This window comes from Myotis yumanensis, unplaced genomic scaffold (assembly GCF_028538775.1).
Source record: "Myotis yumanensis isolate MYYU_CA2020_CCGP unplaced genomic scaffold, mMyoYum1.0.hap1 SCAF_16, whole genome shotgun sequence".
In the NCBI taxonomy this organism is placed as follows: domain Eukaryota; kingdom Metazoa; phylum Chordata; class Mammalia; order Chiroptera; family Vespertilionidae; genus Myotis; species Myotis yumanensis.
The window spans coordinates 43,132,266-43,155,097 of record NW_027223767.1 but is presented as its reverse complement, the minus strand read 5'-3'; the positions used below and the strand labels follow the sequence as shown (position 1 = coordinate 43,155,097).

At 44.5% G+C, this 22,832-nt stretch overlaps 1 protein-coding gene across 1 annotated transcript in view; it reads right to left on the bottom strand.

Annotated features, from left to right (window-relative positions):
* The window catches only part of SKAP1 (src kinase associated phosphoprotein 1), a 304,194-nt gene that overhangs the window by 268,030 nt on the left and 13,332 nt on the right, over window positions 1–22,832 (bottom strand). Inside the window, exon 2 of the mRNA XM_070393189.1 lies at window positions 22,651–22,800. Within this exon, the coding sequence (XP_070249290.1) occupies window positions 22,651–22,729 (79 nt within the window). The 5' untranslated portion in view covers window positions 22,730–22,800. The remainder of the gene's footprint in view (window positions 1–22,650; window positions 22,801–22,832) is intronic.

The following is a 22,832-nucleotide window of genomic DNA, read 5'->3' as shown; positions in this document are numbered from 1 at the left end:
GGCGTTCAGGATTAAGTGCCTGCATCCACAGGGTCACCTCCCTTTCTCCTTCCTCTCTCTCTGCCCTTGTCAGGGGATTCTTCAAAAACTGAACCTGGGGCTCTAACCGGTTTGGCTCAGTGGATAGAGCGCCGGCCTGCAGGCTGAAGGGTCCCAGGTTTGATTCCGGTCAAGGGCATGTACCTGGGTTGCGGGCCCATCCCCAGTAGGGGGTGTGCAGGAGGCAGCTGATGGATGTTTCTCTCTCATCGATATTTCTAACTCTTTATCCCTCTCTCTTCTTCTCTGTGAAAAATCAATAAAAAAAAAACATATTAAAAAAAAATGAACCTGGGGTCTGGAAGGCAGTGCCTTGCTGGTTGTGTCTGATGTTGCTTTTGTGCCTCCCACTGATGTCCCTAACTTCTCTGCATCCATGTCCACAGCTCGCCTCACCTGGAGTCCTCGGTCAGGCTGGGAGCCTCCTGAGCTGGATAGCTTTGTTCCACAAGGTCCCAGAAAGAGGGGAAGCCCAGGGCACCGGAAGTGGACGCTGGATGGAAAGAGAAGGCTCGGGAAGTGGGGAAGATGGTCCCAGGGATTCATAATCAAACATGTGCATGTCAGGTCTCCGGGGAGGGGAGAAGACAAGCCGTGGGGGGGGGGGGGGGGGGGGGGGGGACTAGGTTTGCACACCTTGGGTCCTGGGACCATCCTGCTCGGCTGAGTGGAATACCAAACGATGGTGTCTCTGAGCTGCACTTCACCTCCGCCAGGCAATCGACAGGAGAAGCAGCGAGCGAGACCGACAGACTGTCACTGGCAAAATGAACTGTCACCTCCCATTTTTCAGAGGCGCGGCGGGATGAATTGCAGCCTTGAACCGCGCGGCCCGCTGCTGATTGAGTTCCGCTGTCTTCGAACCCCTTTGAACAAGGCGAGTTCATTTCAGACTGACGTCCCCCCCACCCCACCCCACCACCACCCTCCCGCTTATCAATTTAGGAGCCAGTAAAATTAACCGCTTCGAAGCTGATTTGTTCCCTCCTCCTGCTTGGAGTCCGCATCCAAAAAGGTCACCAAATCAATCTCTCTGGGCCCTGCTAGCATCATTCGCAGCTTTGGGGGGGGGGGGGGGGTCTCAGAAGAGAAGACTGAGCCAAATGTACCGCAGCCCGAAAGTTTACGGAGGCTCCCGCACAGCCAGTGGCCCATGGCGGCGGGGGTGACAAGCCAGACCTTCGCTAGCTCTGCATCGGCCCACATCAGCTTCTCTCCCAGGAGACACTGCGGTTGAGAAGGATTGGGGAGCTGAGGAAGGAGGTGCTACATGAAGACACCCTAAGTTTTCATCAGAGACCCCTCCGTGCCGTTTAGCTTCACTGAATGTTTGTGTCCCACCAAATGCTTATGTTGAAACCCTAATCCCAAAGTGGTTGTATTTGGAGGCAGGGTGTCTGGGGGGTAATTATGGACAGACTAGGTCATGAGGGTGGGGCCTTCATCATGAGATTCATGTCCTTGTAAGAGGAAAAGACCCGAGATCTTTCCTTCTGGGCCTGTGAGGATACAGCAAGAGAATGAGTTGACATTCTTGTTTTCATCCTAATGGTTTATTTATGTTGTTTTCATTGGGAACTTTGGGCCCTACACCTGAAGTAGGAAGGCCTAGTTTTCAAATCTAGTTCTATCTTCCCTAGCTATAGGACTTGGGCAAATTACTGAACTTATCCAAACCTCGCTTTCCTCATCTATAAACCCACTCGGTTGTTAAAAAGTTCCAATAATTTCATGTATGTGTTATTAACTACAAAGTTATGTACGAATGTGAAGGTGTATTCATGTTAGTCGCAGCAACAGCAACAGGAAGGATATATGAGAATAAATGCCATGCAGTATCTCAAAATTTGATCCAGCAATTCCACTTCTAGGAATCTATCCTATAAAAATGTTCACATATGTGCAAAAGGGTGTATGTGTGAGGAATTTCCCTGCAGCTTGTTGAAAAATTGCATGTAAGTTACATGTTGCCAATAGAGGATTGGGTCCATAAATTATCATGCACATGTAATATACAACACCGTGCAGAAGTAAAAATAATAAGATAAAGCAAATACAAACTTTTATGGTTGTTAGAGTCATGCATCAATGTCAACTTCTATAAATTAACAGGTGTGGATCTCATTAGATACTTGTGTCAAGAGGGATCATTGAAACATACATCCAGCTAAACCTTAGAGAAATAACCCGAGCTTTAAACAAAATGGGATCATCCCACATATAATAGTTACATTATCATTTACTATATCTTGGACATCTCTTTAGGTCAGTACTTTTTCACTTTTATAATTTTAAAAAATTGCCTAATGAAACATAGGCCATAGATTATAAAGATAGTTCTCTGGGTTAATTATTGGGGGAAAAAAGGAGATTGGTAGGTAGCTTAAGTATGTGTTCAGGAATACAAATGTATAGCATTCTCATAGAATAAGAGCAGCCTCTTATTATAAGTTGAAACAGCTTTAACCCAAGAATCAGACACCCAGCGCTCTCGTCCCAGCCCTGCTGTTAACTTACAACATGACATCAACCAAATCACTTATCTGGGGCCCAGCTTCCACATCTGGAAAATGAACTTGTTAAAGTACATGTTCTCCAAGGTCCCTTCGAGCTGAAAATGTGATGGTTTTATGAAGTCACTTTTCAAAGATTCAATAAGGATGTTTAGATATAATAATAGTCTGGTCATTTCTGGCACTAACAGGGAGACTTAAAACAGACCTTAAATCCTCAACTTACATGTAGAGCAGCACACTAAGTATTTTTTTTTATTTAAATAAAAAGGTTCTTGCCCTCGAGAACCTTAAATTTAAAAAGAAAATAAGACAGTTAAATAGAAATACAGGAGTACCACGTTTTGCAAAAGGAATGTGCAAAGTGAGATCGTTCAGGTAGATCAGCGGGACTCAAATTTATGTTTCTAGAAGCCCCAAGGTTCCTCAGAGGGGTTCTGAAGTGGCTTCAGGGATTGGGCAAGAGAGTGAGGGAGTGATCGCTGCCACCTTCCCACCCCTGGCTTAATCAGAGTAGCTGTGTTCCTTTGTATTAAGTATCTAAGAAATCTAAGAAAAACTTCTAACAAAATAGGGCTCCAACAATAAAAGTTTAAAAACCACTGGCTTAGATGATTTCTAAAGCCCATTCCACCTTTAAGTTTTCACAATTTTGTTGTCTAAGATGTACGTAAAATAAGTTTTTATATTCCGCATTCAGTTTTGCGTGTACATGGGAAATTAACGTCGTCAAGGTTAATGCTCCTGTAAAACAAATAATTATTTTGTAATATGAATAATGAGCCCTAGATGTATCTATTTAACAGACTCAGGTTTTCCTGCCCTGCGTTTTCTGAATGTGAGGCACCTAATTACAAAAGAATTGGATGGGAACATGAGGCAGGCAAAGGGTTATAAAAAAGATTTGCAAGATCCCTGGGATACATGGAGAAGCTATTGGTTTCATCAGTGAGACCAAAGATACTGAACTAGAGCTGGACTTCCTGGGCTCCACCATTGGATTAGGTAATTTCTGTTCCATGGAACACTTCTCAGAAAATATATGGAAATTGCCACAATTGCTAACTGCTTTCCATGCACTATTTCATTCAATCCTCCCAATTCCATGAGATGGGTATTACTTTATCCCCATTTGACTAACAAGAAAACTGAAACCAAGGATGGTAAGTACTTTGAGCCAGGCAGGGTTCAACCCAGGAAGTGTGATAGCAAATCCCATGCCCTCAGCCACCACAAGCTCTACTCCATGTTGCTACTGGCAACTCGCAGATGCTGGGCAGGCAGCTTGCCCTCCAACCACGGAAGAAGTCAAATGGAACTCTGCCTCTGATTCTTCTCTAAACTCATTTGGCCTCATTATCCAATCACAGAGAAGTTTTGCACTTCCCTTATCAGGGCTGGCCCTAGATAAAAATCAAGGTAGCTGCAGTTTGTTCACCCTCCCTCTTCCTGTATCAGCAGCTCTTTCTTCACACCGGGAAGAAAAGCATTCTCTTCCAAACCGATAACTAGTTAGCTAACCTCAAGTGTAATAAGTGCTAATGAGGTTAGCTGGGGTTAATATATTAATGTATGGCTTCTTTTAATAATGCGTTTTTGCTTTAACTAGGAACAATTCCTTGACCTAATATTAGAGGCCATTTCTAATGGTGACTGCAACTTTGCCAGCATTCTGGGAGGGTGGGAGTTGGAAAATTGTCAGCAGGAAGGTTTTAAGAACACCTATTTAAGAACTCCTAAAACCATGTCATCCATCTTCCTTGTGTAGAAGAGTCAGAACTAAGATGGCAAAGCACATAGATACTAAAGCTAAGAGTATGTGTGGTCTACCCTGGCCAAATGAGTTGGCCAAAGAAATAAACGTTGATCTACCTCAAATCAAACAAACTTTGATTTGTTCTCCCACTGATCTTCAAGTCAGATTAGGGTCACCTGCATGACCGAGTCTCCCAAGGAGAAAGGAGCCAGCACTGTGTTTGATTGGTATGGGACTAGGCTGTCAGCGATGGCAGGAGTCATCTAATAAGTCCCTTTCTCTGTACAGATGGAGAAATGGAGTCCCAGAGAGATAGGTGCCTATTTAAGACCATGAAACCAAAGCCAGAAAGGGAACTAAATACTTTATTCCCTTAAGTTAATCTATATTTCCTTGCTTTATAATCTATGTATATAAAAGCCTAAGCAACCGTTTGACTGGTAGCTATGACACACACTGACCACCAGGGGGCAGACGCTCAATGCACAAGCATGGAAACATGGAACAGACTGATGAATCTCAGAGGGAAGTGGGGAGAGGGGAGGGCAGGAAGAGACTAACCAAAGATCTTATATGCATATTAGAGGTCTGGTGCACTTGCACCGGCGGGGTCCCTCGGCCTGGCCTGCGGGGATAGGGCCAAAACCTGCAGTCCAACATCCCCCAAGGGGTCCTGGATTGCAAGAGGGTGCAGGCCAGGCCGAGAGACCCACAAATCCATGCACCAGGCCTCTAGTTTATTTCTAAAGCACCATATACATGTTAATTATTTGCCAAAGCATTCAGTAACCTAAAGAATCTAACCCAAAGGAATGCCGGCTAAGGCTTCTGGACAGCCACAGAGAGCATCATCCAAACCTCAGAATAATGCATTTAATTAGTGGAACCCAATTCACAGCTAGAATCCTACCTGGAAAATATTTAGCTTTCCAACTTCTGCAGTTCTAAAAAAAACAGAAACCACCAAAACCTATGGGAACAGATACAAGTGCTAATTGATCTTATTTGGTATATTAGCTATTATATTTTTTAGAACCTTCTTAAACCTTTATCAAGTTGATAGAACTGGTATCTTGTCTTAATTTATATTTATTTATTAGTAAAGCTAAACTTTTAAAAATGTTTCTATTGGCCTTTCATTTACTTCTTTTATAAATTACTAGTTCTACTCCTTACCTGCTTTCCTTTGAGGGTATTTGTCTTAACTTTTTTTTTTTCTTCTTAGAGATTGATTCAACACTAAGGATATTAACCCATTAACCAAAGACAATTTTCAAAATGTCTAATTTTGCCAGGAGCTGGCCCTGATCTGACTAACCCAGCTGATGGTCCCTTTGTTGGGCATCACCTCAAGGCTTCCGTATTCCGTTTGTTCTATAGATATCAGCTTTATTTAGTGTGTGGACATGCCTCTTTTTTTTCTCCCCACACTCTCGGCAGCAGAATCAAGTTTGTTTTTCAGGGAAATAGGACCACTACAAAGCTCTGCAGATGTCATGGACAGACAAACACCAGTGGTCTGAGATCTAGGCACAGAAGCCAGAAGTGGGTGGTCTCTCTTGTTCAAAAGTACAATGAAGGTCCAAGGCTGTGAGGTCAGTTAGCGAGATAGGGTGGGGGGATCAGATCCCAGACGACAGGACACTGCTGTTCAGGAAGACACTGTCACATCGCAAGTTGACAAAACACATCTAAATGACCTTGATCTTCTTTTACACTTCCTGCCCAGGTAGGAGGATGTGGTCTGCTCTAGTCCAACTCTTTACAGTTGGAGAAACTGAACATCAAGCAGTGTGGCTGGTAAAGATCATAGTATGCAAAGTTTAAGCCAAGAGAGAACTGTGCAAAAATCTCTTCAGGGTCCCTTCTTCCCCTGACCTCAGCCCCTCAGGGTTCCTCCTGCTAGATATCCAGTGTCTTCTTTCTAACCCTGTCTGCACTGAGCCCCCAAATATTTCACCCTCCAGGGTGAGGCCCTTTGTACTTTCCTAGGTCCCTATCCTGGTCAAAACTCTCATTCCCTTATGGGTCTGCAAACTAATCTTTTTAAAAAATATATTTTTATTGATTTCAGAGAGGAAGGGAGAGGGAGAGAGAGATAGAAACATCAATGATGAGAGAAAATCATTGATCAGCTGCCTCCTGCATGCCCCCTAATGGTGATTGAGCCCGCAACCCGGGGAATGTGTCCTGATCAGAATAGAACCGTGACCTCCTGGTTCGTAGGGCCACTGACGCTCAACCACTGAGCCACACCAGCCAGGCTGCACACTAATCTGACATGAATTCTAGCCAAGGTATTAATGACAGATAATGGCTATACTCCTTCCAGACAATATTTCCATTTTAATAGTAAATGGAACAGAAAATACCTGGCACCTTTGCCTCCTCTCTGTCCCTAGAAAACATCTCCCAACTGTTACCAAGGCCTTCCCTGGTAATCTTGGACACAGCCTAAAAAGTCCTCAGGGCTCTGGCAACCCCTACTAACCCGTTATGAGAGTTACCAACCATGTGAGATGAAGTTCATTTGCCAAGCCTCTCATTGAACAAATATTTGTCCAGGAGTAAGGAGACTTGAATCCTACTTTAAAGCTTGGACATTACCTGGGTATTTGGCCCTAAACAAACTATTCAATATTTTCAGGTCTCAGTTTCCTTCTCCATAAAACGAGAGAACAAACATTAGAATTGGCCATTTCTGAGTAATAGTTCATGATCTGCCAGAGACTCTCAAAGCCTGACCCCATAGCTCTCCAACCTGGTTGCTGCTACCACCTACCTCTTCCCATTTTTGCATTGCTTCCTGCCAGGGGAGGAAACCCACTCCCAACAGGGCACCGCCTTTCTATTGGGGGATTTTCCTGTCCCTAAAAGAGCCTGGGGAAATCATGTAAACCAGTTTTGGGGGCAACTGACAAGAAGCCAAATCTTGTGACACTTGGAGTCCAATCACGCGCTTCAAGCAACCCAAGGGTCTGTCTTTGGCCAGAGGGGCAGAGCCTCCACACAAGATGCAGCAGGAATGGGTGTGACCGTCGGGCAGACACATCAAGTGGGGGAAAATCAGGTGTGCAGATAACGCTTTGTAAATGCCTATCTAATTCTCAATGCGCCGGGAAGGAATCTCAGAGATTAAATTAAGCTGTTAACCCTCTAGGCGCTCCTGTCGTTTATTGTTAAGGAATTAATAGGAACGTGGGAATGCAGATGGCCTGGCTGTCAGCTCGCAGAGGCGATTTTTCTGATCTCCACGGACGTTTCCAGCATCTTTCATTAAGCGCTCATGTACCAATTTGTCATTTTAACCGAGCAGGAAAGAAACTCCCACTGAACTCCCTCGCTCAGGTGCTGGGAGGAAAACCCTCCCAACCCTCCCAGGACGTGGCCTGTGAAATTGCATGCATCCTCAAGGGAGGTGCGGCTTCTGGGGTTAGAGAGCGGCTTCTCGGGAGACTGTAGAAGACCCTGCTCTAGCAATCCTAAACAGAGCAGAGATGTAAAGCAACTTACTTCTTTTCACTTGCTCAATCAAGCGCTCCTGGACTCAGATAGCGTGCTCAACGAGGGGAAGCGCCACCTACAGGAGAGAAGAAGCCCTGCAATCTGGTCTCGAGAATTCAAGGGCTTTGTGGCAGGGACCGACTGAGCACCACTACTCCTCGTCATCAAGGTCCCTGCGGCTTATCAAATGCTTTCCTCGCGTCAGACACTGTCCTGAGTGCTTGATATGTATGAACTCTTTTAAATTTCACAACAAGTCTATGAGGTAGGTGTTACCTCATAGGTGTTACTGCAGCTCCACAGGAGTAACTTGCTCAGCCACACAGTTAAGGAGTGGGAAGCCAGGATCCCAATCCTGAAAGTCTGGCTCAGAGCCCTGACGCTCAACAGCATCGCGCTAAGACGCGTGTGGTGAAATGGTCAGACTCAGTCCCAACTCCACTCATGATTCACAGTCTAACTCAGGGCCAAGTATTTAATTCAATGGACCCTCAATTCTGCACCTTGGGGCTCTCATATTTTTGAGACTCCCTTACTTGGAGAGAACATTGTTGATAAGGTCATCATAATCTTGTTCAATAAAAAGTGGGATGGGGGCCCTGGCTGGTGTGGCTCAGTTGGTTGAGCGCCCTCCTGTGCACCAAAGTATTGCCTGTTCGATTCCTGGTCAGAGCACATGCCCAGGTTGCCCAGGACCCAGATCCCTAGTCGGATCTCTCACACTGATCTTTCTCACTCTCTCTCTAAAATCAATATTTTTTAAAAGTGGGAGGGGATAGGGATAGTAGAAATTGTGTAGCTCTCGTCTTCTTCACTTTGTAGGTGAGAATCAGAGAGGTAAGGGGCCCAACCATGGTTACACTCAGTGACAGGACAAGAACTAGAGCCCAGGTTTCCTGACTCCCAGTCCTGTGCTTTGCCCCCATATGATACTCCCTCTTTCATCATCCATAGCCAAGACAGACTCTATACATAGTAGAAAGTTAATCATATACAATATGGCTACAGAGGCTCCAAGTCCACCCTCTGACCAAAACATGCTTTGTTTGTTTGTTTGTTTGTTTGTTTGAACCTGGGGGCTCTTATCTGAAATCCCACTATTAGTGACTCTTTTCTTTCACTAAGACTTTGATCTTATCCACTCATGACCCATAAGGCTTTTACTGTTGATCATCATTTCATGTGTAGGTGATTGAGTTCTTTAGCAGTGCTATTCAAAGTGTGGTCCACAGACAGCAGCCTCAGTGTCATCTGCATATTGTTAGAATTTGCAAATTCTAACAATATGCAGATGATTGGCCTACAAACCTACCAAGTCAGAACTACCTTGGTTCTCAAACTTCAGTGCGTGCGCTTAAGTTATTGCCTAAAGAACTTATTAAATACAATTTTCATGGGACAATCCCTTCCTACCCCATCACCAGAGACTGACTCAGCAAGTGTGGGGAAGGGACCCAATGATTTGCATTTCTAACAAGTCCTCAGGTGATGCAGCTGCTGATGCCGTTGGGACTATACTTTGAGTAGCGCCTACGAAGTTCCTGGTGGCAGATACAGAGAGGGGAGAAGAAGAAGAAGCACCCTGGAATAAAAAGAGAGAGAAAGGTTATTATCAAGGGTGAAAGGGGTACCGAATATGAAACCTTGGAGTGAGATCTGCTGAGGTGTGGGTTCATAATTATGCCCGTGTCTTTACATTTGAATAAATTCAAATATTAGAGCCATTAATGGCTTGCTACAATGCATAAATGTTCATAAGCTGCATTTATCTAGCTGTGGTAAAATCGTTCTTGCCTCATCTTCTGCTGAGCTCGCCTGCCTCGGTTACAAATGGCAACCTCCCCGTCCCCTCTGACCATCAGTCACCTCTCCAATTTCATTCCAGAGTTAAGTGTACTGAGGCGGCGGACAAAGCTGGCCCGATGGCAGGAATACTGTTCCCCGATGGTATCGGAAGCTCTTCTGTATTTATTTTTGCTGTGTGACTGTCACTTGTATACAGATTCTGGTATTAAGACTTGGGCTGCAAATCACTCCCTTGGCACAGCTCTGGTGGAAAAGAAAAGGGGACTTCCGTAGCAACCAGATATCAAACATGAATTCCATTGCCCTTGTACCAAAAGAGGCATTTTTAAGGAATCATGTCTTCTTGTCCTCCTTTGCTATAGTTCAGGTAACATGGTACGCAGAGGAACACGGATAGATAACAATCTCTTCTATTTGTAAAGGCCACTTGCGAAGGAAACTCCATAGCCTCCCTGTGGTGTCTATTGTTGCTCAGTGGACTGTTGTTCAGCAAATATTCAGTCTCCCCCCTGCCCCTCGATGGAGGGAGGAAACTTCCCCACTCCACAGATGATGGGTTTAGCCATGTGACTTGATTTGGCCAATGGGAAGTAAGCAGAGGTTTTAACTCCACTTGCTTAGTTTGGCTTGGCTCCTTCCGTTTCTACTCTTGGCCATGAGAAGAGGATGTCCCTGTCACTTAGGCCTGGGTCCCCAGAATGAGAAGGTACATGGAGTAAACCTGAATAAGATTCACAACCTGGATCAGAGGCGCTACAGCCAATCTGCAAACCCGTGAGCAAGAAATAAGTGTTGTGACCTCTGAGATTTTAGATTATTTGTTACACAGCACTATTGTAGTCAGCTTCACTGAGACACTCCCTCAGGCACCTGTTCCACTGCAGTTTTGGCAGGAAATTCTTCACTATGTCTAACCTGAATTCCTCATACATGAAGGTAAAGATCCATTCAATGTGTCTCTCAAAAAAATATTTGTTAAATAAATAAATAAATTTTAATAAGGCATGTCGCTAGACCATATAAAGGACAAACAGTAGGGGGGGGGGGGGGCAGGGAATTTACAATCTAAAAATCTGGCTCCAACACTATGATATCTGCAGTCCAAGCAAGGAGTCATTAGATTATGTCCTTGATTCTAAATGTCCTAAAAAGGTAGCTTGATTTGTTTAATATCTAAATGGCTAACAAAATAGAGATGTACTCGGGATTATTTGTTTTACAAAGTATTATGTGTGCTTGTCCTTGTTGGAGCTACTAGAGGGCAGGTCCCCTAGGAGTAGCTGTATCCTTCAGGAACCAGAGAGGTAGCGACGGGAGAGATAAGAATTTGGAGACCTGATTAAAATATTGTAGAATTCCTTTATACTCTCTCAACTCTTTCTTAGCATTTATTGCAGTTTGCGGTTATTTTATTCATTTGCCTGTTTTCTTTTGTTAATCCTCACCCTAGAATATTTTTTAATTAATTTTGAGAGAAAGTTGAAGGGAGGGAGGAAAGGAGAAAGGGAGGGAGGGAAGCAGGAAGAGAGAGAGAGAGAGAGAGAGAGAGAGAGAGAGAGAAACATCAGTGTGAGAGAGACACATCGATTGGTTGCCTCCTGCACGAGCCCCAACCAGGGCCAGGGATTGAACCTGGAACCCAGGTACAGGCTGCCTGTTTTCTTTTTTTTTATTTGTCTTCCCCACTAGAAAGTGTCTCTATATGACCAGAATCAGTGCTTAACATGTTTACTGCTGGCCTCCAATACTCAGCAGACTCTGGCATGTCGCAGTAACTCAAAAAGTATTTGTTGAATAAATAAATAAATACTAATAAGGCATGTCACTAGACCACATAAGGGACAAACAGTGAAAAAAAAAAGCATGGAATTTACAATCTAAAAAGCTGGCTCCAACATTATGTCATCTTAGATAGTTCAATAGGAAACTAATTAGGGAAACTTTGAATAAAAACAAAAATAATAATAAGTCAATGGGGCACCACTGAGAAATTTTAATCTGGGGAAGGACAGGGTCAAGACAGCATCTTGGGATGATGTATCTAATTGCCAGGTTCAGGGATGGTTTAGCAGAGAGAGACGAGTTAGGAGGCAATTTCTAAGGGAGGTGATAAGGGCCCAAAGTGTGAGGTGACAACAGAAGTTAAAAGGAATGAGATTGGGATGGAAAATTCAATAACCCTATCACCTGATATGAAAACAGGGCAGCACAGAGGGAGTGTCGAAGATAGCGCCATGATTTTATAGCTGGAAGGCTGAAAGAATACAAGTGCCCCCATTTCCATGAACAGAAACATGGAAATTTGGACAAGGCCAACTGTGTTTGGGTGAGATGACAAGTTAATCTAGACAAACAGAATCTTAGACAATGACTGGCTATCAAGTACAAACACCCAGCTCGCAGCTAGAAATTCAGGACTGCATCTTAAAATATGTTTTTTTTTAAATTGATCTCAGAGAGGAAAGGAGAGGGAGAGAGAGAGAGATAGAAACATCAATGATGAGAGAGAATCATTGATCCACTGCCTGCTGCATGCCCCCCACTGGGGATCAAGCCCCTTACCCAGGCATGTGCCCTGACCGGGTATTGAACCGTGACCTCCTGGTTCATAGGTCGACGCTCATCTACTGAGCCACACCCGTGGGCAGGACTGCATCTTGAGAGAGAGATCAGAACTGGAAAACTGCACATAGATAGTAGACTCATGGTGGTGATTGGTATAAGAAGAGAAAAGCCAAAGACTGAAGCCAGCCGAGTTAGAAGGGGCAGGAGGGGGGAAAGTGACTGGAAGGGAAAAGAGCCAACAGGATCAGCGAAGGGTCTCAGACGCCCCGAAAAAGAGGGGTGTGGGAGGGTTTCGATGTCCAGCCCTGTCTCTTGTCAGAATAGTGCTGGCTGTCAGGCTTTGTGGAGCCTCTTTAGGAGTAAAGGGGAACATCCTTTAACCTGACTCCCTTGCCTCTAACCACCTGGGTGGCTGGGGGCCCCAGGGCTTTGTGAGCCTTTGAAGAAAAAGACAAGAAAGGGAAGCTGGAGAAATGTAATCAATAACAACAAGCCTTGTTTTTTTCCACTTCATATGCAGGAAGCGATCCAGCGCTGTAGCTGGTGCTATGAGGGGTGTATTCTGGATGTTCAAAAGGTCATCTGGCATGGAGACAGGCTAAATTATGGCTGGAGTGTATGAATCTGAGGAGGTTCTCCATTAACATTTATTAGGAATTGTCATCGCTTCAACCCGAATGGGCCCCAGATGTGGAAACCCCGGCTGCCCCAGACTTCTCTTCCGGGCTGCAATCTCTCCTCTGATTTATTGTTATTAAACATGACCAGATTTTGTAGAGGGGAAAATTGAAGAAAGCAACACACACATGGGGAACTGTTGGGTGGAGGCTGCCAAGAGAAACAAACCATTTTATTACTTCTTGTGGCAGTGGGAGCACATGGAGATGCAAAGCATTATTATGAGACTGCATTGTGCCTGGTTCCTAAATCAAAAAGATGCAGGCCCAGACTTCTGGGCCGTCTGTTTAAAGGGCAAGAGTCTTAACCCCGAGGGCGAGAGAGGGTCAGTTGAAGGTAATGAGAAATGCTAAGAATAAAGAGTCAGTTCTTAGAATTTTGGAAGCCATGGCAAGGACCCTTTTCTTCACAATAGCTCACCTTCCAGGGCATATGACTTCCTGGGAGTCAGTCACACCCACTGGATATCAGTCATTTGTCCTATCAATAATATTTACTCTCCCACTGTGCAACTATTGGGAGTAATTCCAAAAATCAAAGTTATCATCTATTTCATTTAGTCACCCATTCAACACCATTTTCTTAAGCACATACTCTGTATCAGGCATTGTCCTAGGGATTGAAGAAATATTCGTAAGGAAGAGCGACAAAGCCCAGGCTGTCGGGGAACTTACATACATCAGTACGGGAATTAAATACCAACATACTGCCTACTAGACCCAGAAGTGCATGCAGATGAAGGCAACATAAGGAAAGGATACTGCATTAGGAGCTGGGAAACCTGAATTGCCGTCCTGGCTCCACTCCCTAAGAGTCTTGCGGCCTTAGGTAAACTACTTAATTTCTTCAAAACTCAGGTCTTCTTTGTACAAGGGTCGTAAACCTGCCTCGCCTTATCTCATAGGTTTATTGTAAAAATTAAATGGGATAATGTCTTTGAATAGTTCCTTATAAATTGTAAATTACTCTCTGGTGTCCGATGTTTTTATGACAGTGACAACCAAATAATGGTGCGGTGAGTGTTACGGGACAGCATGTTCACTGGACAGGAATCCGGAACTGTTTCCTCTTCTGCTTTCTCTTGGGGGGAAAAAGAGCAAGCAGGACTCTCCCCAGGCTGCTGGGCACATGTTCCTTGGGGAGTCTTTTACTAGTGGAGTCTGGATACCTGTGGCTGCTCTTACTAACAGGCCATCCCTGGGAAAGTCTCACTTGACCATGCCTAGGCCCACACATGGAAAGTATCCTATGTGGGAACTGTAGTGAGTGAGTATAGGTCATGAGCAACATCTTGAAGGACAGTAGGTCTAATTACCTTGTTGGTGCATTGTTTCTCTTTCAAATTATCCAAGTTCTGAGGAGAAGGAATTGTGTTACGCCATCTTGATCCATCCTACAGCTTTATATTCCTCGCCCACCCCAATGCACTTATTTCATATATTTATACCCACTAGCACACACATCTGCATTATGTCTGAAATTAAAGATGATATTCCTAGAGTCAACCTTTCATATACAGGAAATTGGACTAAGTGTCCAGGGGCTGAGCCTGCAGCTGCTTCCTTCTGCTATGAGGGTGAGGACAAGGAGAGAAAGAAGTAGTCAGGGCAGGTTGTGGGAAATTGGGAATATTTCCTAATGGTTTCCTCCAGGGGAGGGGTCTGCCTTCGATGCTGCAGGTCTGCAAACACCTCTTTCTGCATGGCCTTGGGAGAGGGGGAGGAGAGAGAACATAATTCTGGGATGTTGCTAGATAGTTGGGTTGTACAAGAAGGGTATTTTGGGAGAAGGGAAAAGGGGGGAGGTAGAAAGTGAGAAGGGAAGGAATTAGGGGTGTTTTATAACTCTGATTTTCCCTTAACTAGACAAGCTTGGGGGCGGTTGAGGTGGGTATGGCCTAAGATCCTCTTACCCAGAAGGTGGTCCACAGGTCAGCAGTATCAGCATCACCTGGGATCTTAGGCTTCAACTCACACACATGGAGTCAGAAATTGCATTGTAATTCCCGGATGGTTAGTATGCTCATTAAGTTGTAGAAGCACAAGCTAGAACAGTGGTCGGCAAACTGCGGCTCGCGAGCCACATGCGGCTCTTTGGCCCCTCGAGTGTGGCTCTTCCTAAGCCTTAGGAGTTAATAACAATATACCTACCTATATAGTTTAAGTTTAAAAAATTTGGCTCTCTTGCCAAAACTGGTTTGGCTCAGTGGATAGAGCGTCGGCCTGCAGACTGAAAGGTCCCAGGTTCGATTCCGGTAAAGGGCATGTACCTTGGTTGCGGGCACATCCCCAGTAGGAGATGTGCAGGAGGCAGCTGGTCGATGTTTCTCTCTCATCGATGTTTCTAACTCTCTATCTCTCTCCCTTCCTCTCTGTAAAAAATCAATAAAATATATTTTAAAAAAAAAATTTGGCTCTCAAAAGAAATTTCAATCGTTGTACTGTTGATATTTGGCTCTGTTGACTAATGAGTTTGCCGACCACTGAGCTAGAACCATAGGATGAGAATGACTTCTTGCAATGAGCCACTGATCCGCCTGCGCTGGATGATCTATCTCTCTGCCCTTCCAAGTCCACTCTCCATCCTTCTCCTCCCCTGCTCTTGATGCAGGTGCTGGGAAGTGACCTTGATGAATTGCTTCAACAGGCTCCCTTGTCCTCTGACTTCTGGTTGGGTTCAATCAATGGTCAATGCTCAAGAAACAATGACTTTACCCAAAGTTTTTTTAAAAGGGGAACAGGAGGACACATTTATATCATGCAGCAAGTCACTGGAGGAGACTGAAGGCAGAAAGAACATGCAATTGGGGTTTTGCCATCTGGACCTCAAGTTGACAGTGACTATGCTCTTCACCTAAAGGCCACAGCTCCTGTGGGGACCCTCTCAACAGCTCTCTCTAGATTCTGGGGGATACTTCTTCCCTAACCCTTCTGGCCTAGAGAGCCAATGGTTCCCCACTCTGGCTAATTTCACCAGCCCTTGTGGATTTCCCTGACCCCCGCCCATAGCCTTGTAAATATGCTTTTGATAAACTATTTTCACACAAACCCTGTTCAAGTGCTCCATCTTGTTTCCCACCAGAACCCCAATCAATATGGGGTCCTGGAGAAAAGACTCAGAAGGAGTTCTTGCTCATGGCTAGGGAATAGGACTAGGTGAGCACTTCCAACTTAAGAATCTTTGAGGTTGAAATAACCACTGTCAATCCAGCATACTATTGTGAGATTCTCGGTTCTGGAATAGGAAAATATATCACAGGAGCACTTGGCATTTTCTCCACTATGGCTTGGCTTCTGTGCCAGAGGCTACCTGTCTTCCTGTGCACGTGTGGGTCACAAAGGGGTGGACTGGAGCTGCTTCATTCTGTCCTGTGAGCACTGATTTTTTTTTTAAATACAGGATTCCCAATTGAATTTCTTTTTTATTGTTTATTTTTTTTATTGATTGATGAAAGAGAGAGAAATGTCCATTTGTTGTTCTCCTTATTTATGCACTCATTGGTTGCTTCTTTTGATTAAAAAAAAAAAAATTTCCCTCACCTGAGGATATTTTTTCCATTGCTTTTCAGAGAGTGGAAGAGAATTATATAAAGTTATAATGAAATAAATTACATTTAAAGCATAAATAATAAATACTAAAAACACACCCTTCCTAATTGCTTTGCTAAATCTTACTATAATCTAACTTTTGGGGGTTATTTATGTCTGTTGGTGGAAATACAATATAACGGCTTCCTAATTCTGCATGCAATTATATTATAATGATAGTTTGAAATCAGGCGTGGTGGGAATATTTACACCAAGGAAATTGGCAAATGCTACATATCAGAACAGAATTTTTCTTCTGGAGAACTGTTTGTTAAACACCACGGGGTTAGTCTGGCTGGAGAGATGTATGGGAAGAAAGGGATCTTTTGAGATGGTCATGGTCATGGTCTTTTGACTTGTATACTTTTAGGGGGGATCCATATGCCTGGTTTCTGTGGAGAGAAAGCAAAGTGAAACAAACTTGGCATTTGATTAAAAATAAATTAAACAGAGGGGAAATGTTTTCTTTGGCTGCTTAGAGCAGGATGAATTAAATAGGCCTTTTAGCATGTGAGGTGTGGGATTAATAATAGCATACTTTTAATGGTACAATAGGGTTGTCTGTTTAAAAAATCTAGAAGTACCTCTATTATCTATCAAGTATTTGTGTGATCAAGGAGAGAAACAATAGAGACACTCCTTCTTAAAGATAGAAAAACTGGGGCCCACAGGGGTTAAGTGACTGTTTTAACCTCAGAAAACGGAGGCCCAGAGGGGCAACATGGTACAGACCCAGAGCTAGACACATGTAAATCCCTTCACTACCAGAGACCACTTGTGTGACCTTGAGCAAGTTGTTCACGTTTTCTGAGCCCCCATTTCTTCATCTGTGGAAGGTTGTAGAAAAATCAATGAAAGAATGTGCGTAAATCACTAGATGCATGTGGTTGGTGCACCAAAAATAGCGATTTTGTAGGGGCAGAGGATGAAGAGTTTATATTACACAAACAACTGTAATGGGCACAAAAGGTATCAGTTTTTTTAGAACATCCACTGATCAATAAGTAGTCTGTTCTAGGCACTATTGCTGGGAATGTTACATTGATTACTTCACGTAGTCTTCACGACAGCTCTGTGAGGTCATATCATTATATTCAATCTAAAGATGTAGAAACTTAGGCTCAAAGAGTTTAAGAAACTTGCTCAAGTTCAACTAGGTGCTGAGTGAGAGAGATGGGATTTAGAGTCCCTCTTGACTCTAACTTCTACCTTCATTTCCCATACTGTGCTGTCCCTCTGAGTCCTGGTTTTCTGGGGGTAAATCCAGGCACCTAACCTCCCTGGATCCCAGCTCACACTTCCATCAACTGCTGGATTATGTTCTTCATCTGGCAGAGGCCTTGGGGCTTGAAACCTCCATGACATTATCAATCTTCTCCCCAGTTCAGAGGTCAGAGGTCAAGAGTTCTGATTACTCCAGCACACCCTCCCCCACCTCTAGGATGATGCCAAATTTCCTTTGGGGTCAAGCAGTCACAAATCTCTACTTCTGCAACATTCTTCAAAATGTGGGCTCCCCACCCACAACTCATACATAGCCTGGGGTGGACTGTTCATTAAGGGGCAGGCAGGGAGGAGGTAAACCAAGAGAGCACAGAGATCCATCAAGGTGCTGTGCTGACAGGTGCACACACCTGCTTCTGAACAGAGGAGCTGGTGACTAGTGGGAATTTGCCTCACGGTAGAGGACTTTATCTGGAAAGGGAAGGGAGGATGGGGGAGGGGGGTGAGAGAGAGAGATCGGATCACTCTAATTATACAGCTCTAAATCACAGAAGAACCTTGGCTCAAACATCCAAGTGGCAGGGGATGGATTTTTACCTCGACTCCCACTAATTTTCACTGATTTATATGGCTTGAAAGCAATTATTTTCTGCTTAGAGGTGGCCCTGCTCCTGCTACGGAGGCTCGGGACTCCTCTAAATGCTCTCACTGTGGAGAGGCAGGAGGCAGAGGTGGGTTTCGGGGCAAGAACTAAGTTTTCTACTTTGTTTCAGTGGCTGACTGAGAGCCACAGGGCCTAATGGGAGCTGCTGGCCTACCTCAACCACCTCCCCACTCCTATCCCCAGGGCCCACCTGCTTCTGGTCACAGCTCCTTGAGTTTAACACTCCTGGCAGCTTAACACTCTGGTTTTTATGTGTGAGGCCGTAATATTTGGTGAGCTGTGAGATGAGGTGGGAGCATTTGCAACTGGCACTTCCGTTCTGGCCCTGCCCCATGATTCAGGCCAGTGGTGTGACAAAGTGAGGCCAGCCCTCCTCCCCACTCTGGCCCCCACCTGTGGCTATTTGGCATGATGTTCTTCCTTCATTTTCTCTTCTTCCCTGTGATCCCAGGTCTGCTAGATTCACATAGCTCTTGGCTTTTGAAAGGGAGTATTCAGTTCTTACATTCCAAACCATCGGTTTAGTTAAGCATTTTAAAGAGCAATTCTGAGTCCATCCAGGACCGCATTCCAAAAGGGGAGGGGTGGGTGTCAGGAGGGAAGCCTAAATGTCCTAGGCTTTGTAAAAATCTTGACTGATGATGGCAAACTGATGAGGAAGCCAATGGATTGACCAAGGAGGGTCAAGTCTTCTTGTGAATTAAAGGCATAAGAAAGCAGTATGCAGACTTTGAAAACTCCAATTCCTCTACCAGAGGCTCGTGATGAGTCATTTGGGCACCTCTGTTCCATTTCTCCAGGTCTGTGGTCACTAAGCCCTTCCTGCTTCTTCACCTGGCCCAGGGTCAGAGTTCAGATTCCCATGGGTCCACATGACCTCCACCTACAGTTGTATTTTCTGCTCCATCTTCTCTCCCTTTGGTCTTCTATTTGCAGCTGCTTTCCAGGAACAGAGTAAGTTTATTTTTATGGCAGGATAGAACAAGGAAATGGAACTGATTATTTTTATGGGGGTAGTTTTGAGTATAGATGGATAGAGAGCTTCTGAATAAAATTATTAGCAGGAGATGACTCTGAATTAGATGCAGACCCAGCCTTCAAATACAACAGGAGCAGTGGACTCTCCTAATGTATCTTTAAAAATGGAAAGTGTTTTACACGTTTGCTGCTGTGGTGCCTAGAGAGAGTGGGATGGGTAAGAAAATGTCTGGATTCCTGGGGGACATGCAATGCAAATAAATAATTAGTTGTGATGAAAGATTTAATTCTTATAATAAAGATTCCTCCAACGCAGTGGCCCAGAAGATAGAAGTTTGTTTTTCTCTGACAGAACAGCCTGAGTTCCAGGTGGGCAGGAGGCTTTCCTCCATGCTGTCATTCAGGGACCCAGGTTCCTTCTGTCTTGCTTTTCCATCATCCTCTATGGTGGTCATTGTCTGCCTGATCCAAGCTAGACTGAGAGTACACTCATGTTCTAGATCCCAGGAATAATAAAAAATGTAGAAGAGTCACACCCATTTCTTAAGGTCCCAGCCCATAAGTGGCCCATATCCTTGCTGCTTACATTCTATTACTCAGAACTTATTCACGTGGCCATCCTAACTACAAGAGGGGACTGGGAAATATTTATGTGAGCAGCCATATGCCCAACGGTTCAATTATTATAAAAGAAAGAAAGAATGGATTTTAAGATAATATCACTATACCAACCTGCATGTGGCCCCAAACCACCAAATAGAGGATCTTCATCTATAATAATAAAAGCGTAATATGCTAAATAGACCGGACGTCCTTCTGGACATCCTTCTGTCCTCCAGGACAAAGCCAGGGCTTCGAGGGAAGCCCAGGTCTCCGGTGTTAGAAGGAAGCCGATGCTGGCAGCCGGGGGAAGGAAGGCCTACTCTGGCACGAATTTCATGCATCGGGCCTCTAGTTTATTATAAGCAATTAGGTCAGAGTTTTTGTTAATGTTGGAAACAAGAAAAGTGTGATTCCTAGAAAACATAAGAACAAAGGACCCCTTCAAGCAATGGAGCATGTCCCAGGGGCTTGAAAAGACCCTATTTCATTTGTTCTTCCAGAGAACTCCAGAGTAGTCAGTAGCAGACAAGAGTGACTGATACTCAGAACATTGCTTATAAAATTCTTTACATTTGAGTAATGATTTCTATTTTACAAGGATCATTTAAAGGAGTATCTGATTAGATGCTAAAAACATTCCTGATTCAGAAAAGCAAGGCTCAGAAAAGTAAAGAATCATGCACAACGCCAAACAATTCATAAGTTGCGAAGGTGGTGTCAGAACCCATGCCTTCCAACTTCAAGTCCAATGCTTTTTACATACAAAAATGCTACCTATTCATGTTATATCCTGTGGCAATCAGAGCTTTACTTTTTAAAAAAATCCTCACCTGAGGATATGCTTCTATTGATTTTAAGAGAGAGAAGAAGGAAGAGGGAAAGAGAGAGAAACATCAATGTGGAAGCGAAATATCAATCGACCATCCCACCCATGCACCTTAACCCGGGATCGAATCTGAAACCTAGGCATGTGCCCTGGCCTGGGAATTGAACCTGCAACTTTTTGGTGTATGGGACAACAGTCCAACCAACTGAGCCACCTACCCAGGCCAAAGCCTTATTTTTTTACTGGCCTTTACTTTTGTAGAGTCTGTGTGATTTAGATGCCATTACTAAGACATCAAGAGTCATCTGAACACCCTGACTGGTTTGGCTCAGTGGGTGGAGCGTCAGCCTGCAGACTGAAGGGTCCCGGGTTCGATTCCAACCAAGGGCATGTACCTTGGTTGCAGGCACATCCCCAGTGGGGTGTGTGCAGGAGGCAGCTGATTGATGTTTCTCTCTCATCGATGTTTCTGACTATCTCTCTCCCTTCCTCTCTGTAAGAAATCAATAAAATATATATTTTTTTTAAAAAGAGTCATCTGAACAATAATAATACTAATTATTACCTGATGACCACTTACTGTGCTCTTAGCTGAGTACGTTATATACTAGTATACATATAATTTACCTTATCTACTCATAATGACCCGGCAAGGTGGACATTATTATCCCTGTCTTACAGAGGAGGAAGCTGAAGAGGTTAGGTAACTTTTCCTGAATATATAGCTAATAACCGGTTGAGCCAGGATGGGAACTCAAGTTGATCTATATATTTTCTCTCTATGCTGCCTTGAAAGATGAAGGGTATTTGCTCCGTAGAAAAGGACAAACAGGCAATGCTTGGTAGCCTCAGGCCTGAGGCAGACCAAATGTCAGCTTTTTCCAAACTCCTGGCCTCTCATTGAATATCCTAGAAACTGAACCTGCAGTTAGGTCTTCACTGGCCATGATTTCCAAATGTCTTTGTCCATTGGGCTCATAGACAATCAATGTCTGAACTAGAACTAATCAAAGTGCCTCTGGGTCCAGCATGTGCCTTTTACAGATGGTGGAACTGAGACCTAGAAGAAAAAAATAACTTGCCAGAGGTGTCAGGGCTGATTCCTGGCCAAACCAGCACATTCATTTGAACATCCAGTCTCCAGGCCCATGATGCTCTCCTGGACTAAGAACTGGCCTTGCCTGCCACCTGTCAAGCCTTCAAAAGGGGAAGACTTCACCTGACTCGGGGCTGCCACAGCTAGAGCTGTCTCTTCTCCCCACTCCATTGCCACCCAGCTGGGCGAGCTTGCAGTTCCTCCAAAGCAGGGCCAGCCTGTCCTGAGCTGTAAGATGTATTAATCAATTTGATGAGGATGTTAAAGCTTTCTCTTTGCAACTAATTATGGCCTGATTTATAGGCCTGGCCTTGGTTTGATAGAGCTCTCCTCATGACAGGGATGAATGCGGTACTGGCATGGACCCTTTCATCCCTTCCATTTCTCTCTTCCTCCCTGCGCTTCCCCCTCCCTCCCTCCCACATCTCCTGCCTCCTGACTCTGCTCTTGGCTCCCACAGGAACACCCTAATGACATGTTGACAAGCTGGTGAAGCACAGTTCCCTCTCTGTTGCATCTGCCTCTGGCACCACCATTCCCCTGTATTCTCTGACATGGGCAGATGGAGGCCCTGGCAGGCTCCAGCCACCACTCAGATGCTGAGCTAGAAGCTCTGTGCACACCTTTCTTCTGGAAACAGGCTAATGAAAATCTTCTGGGGTGACGTAGCATCTTCCTTTCCAAACACTTCAAGAGCTTGTTGAAATTAACTTCATCCCCCAATCCAGTTGGGGATGGATGGAGGGCTTCGTGTACGTTTTATTCTGGTTACTTTACAGATGGGAAACCTAAGGTAAGGAGATGAACTTACCTGCAATTCCACACACAGTAGAACAATAAAGGTGAGAAATGGATTGGTGCCCTGACTTCCAGCTCCAAGATCTTCCCATAGCTGGGGTCCTTGAGTCATCTTGCTGTACTGTTCCTAGGAACTCCTGCCTCCAGATTGGCTTCCTTGTACCTGCAGCAATTTGACAGAAGGGGAGCTCTCAG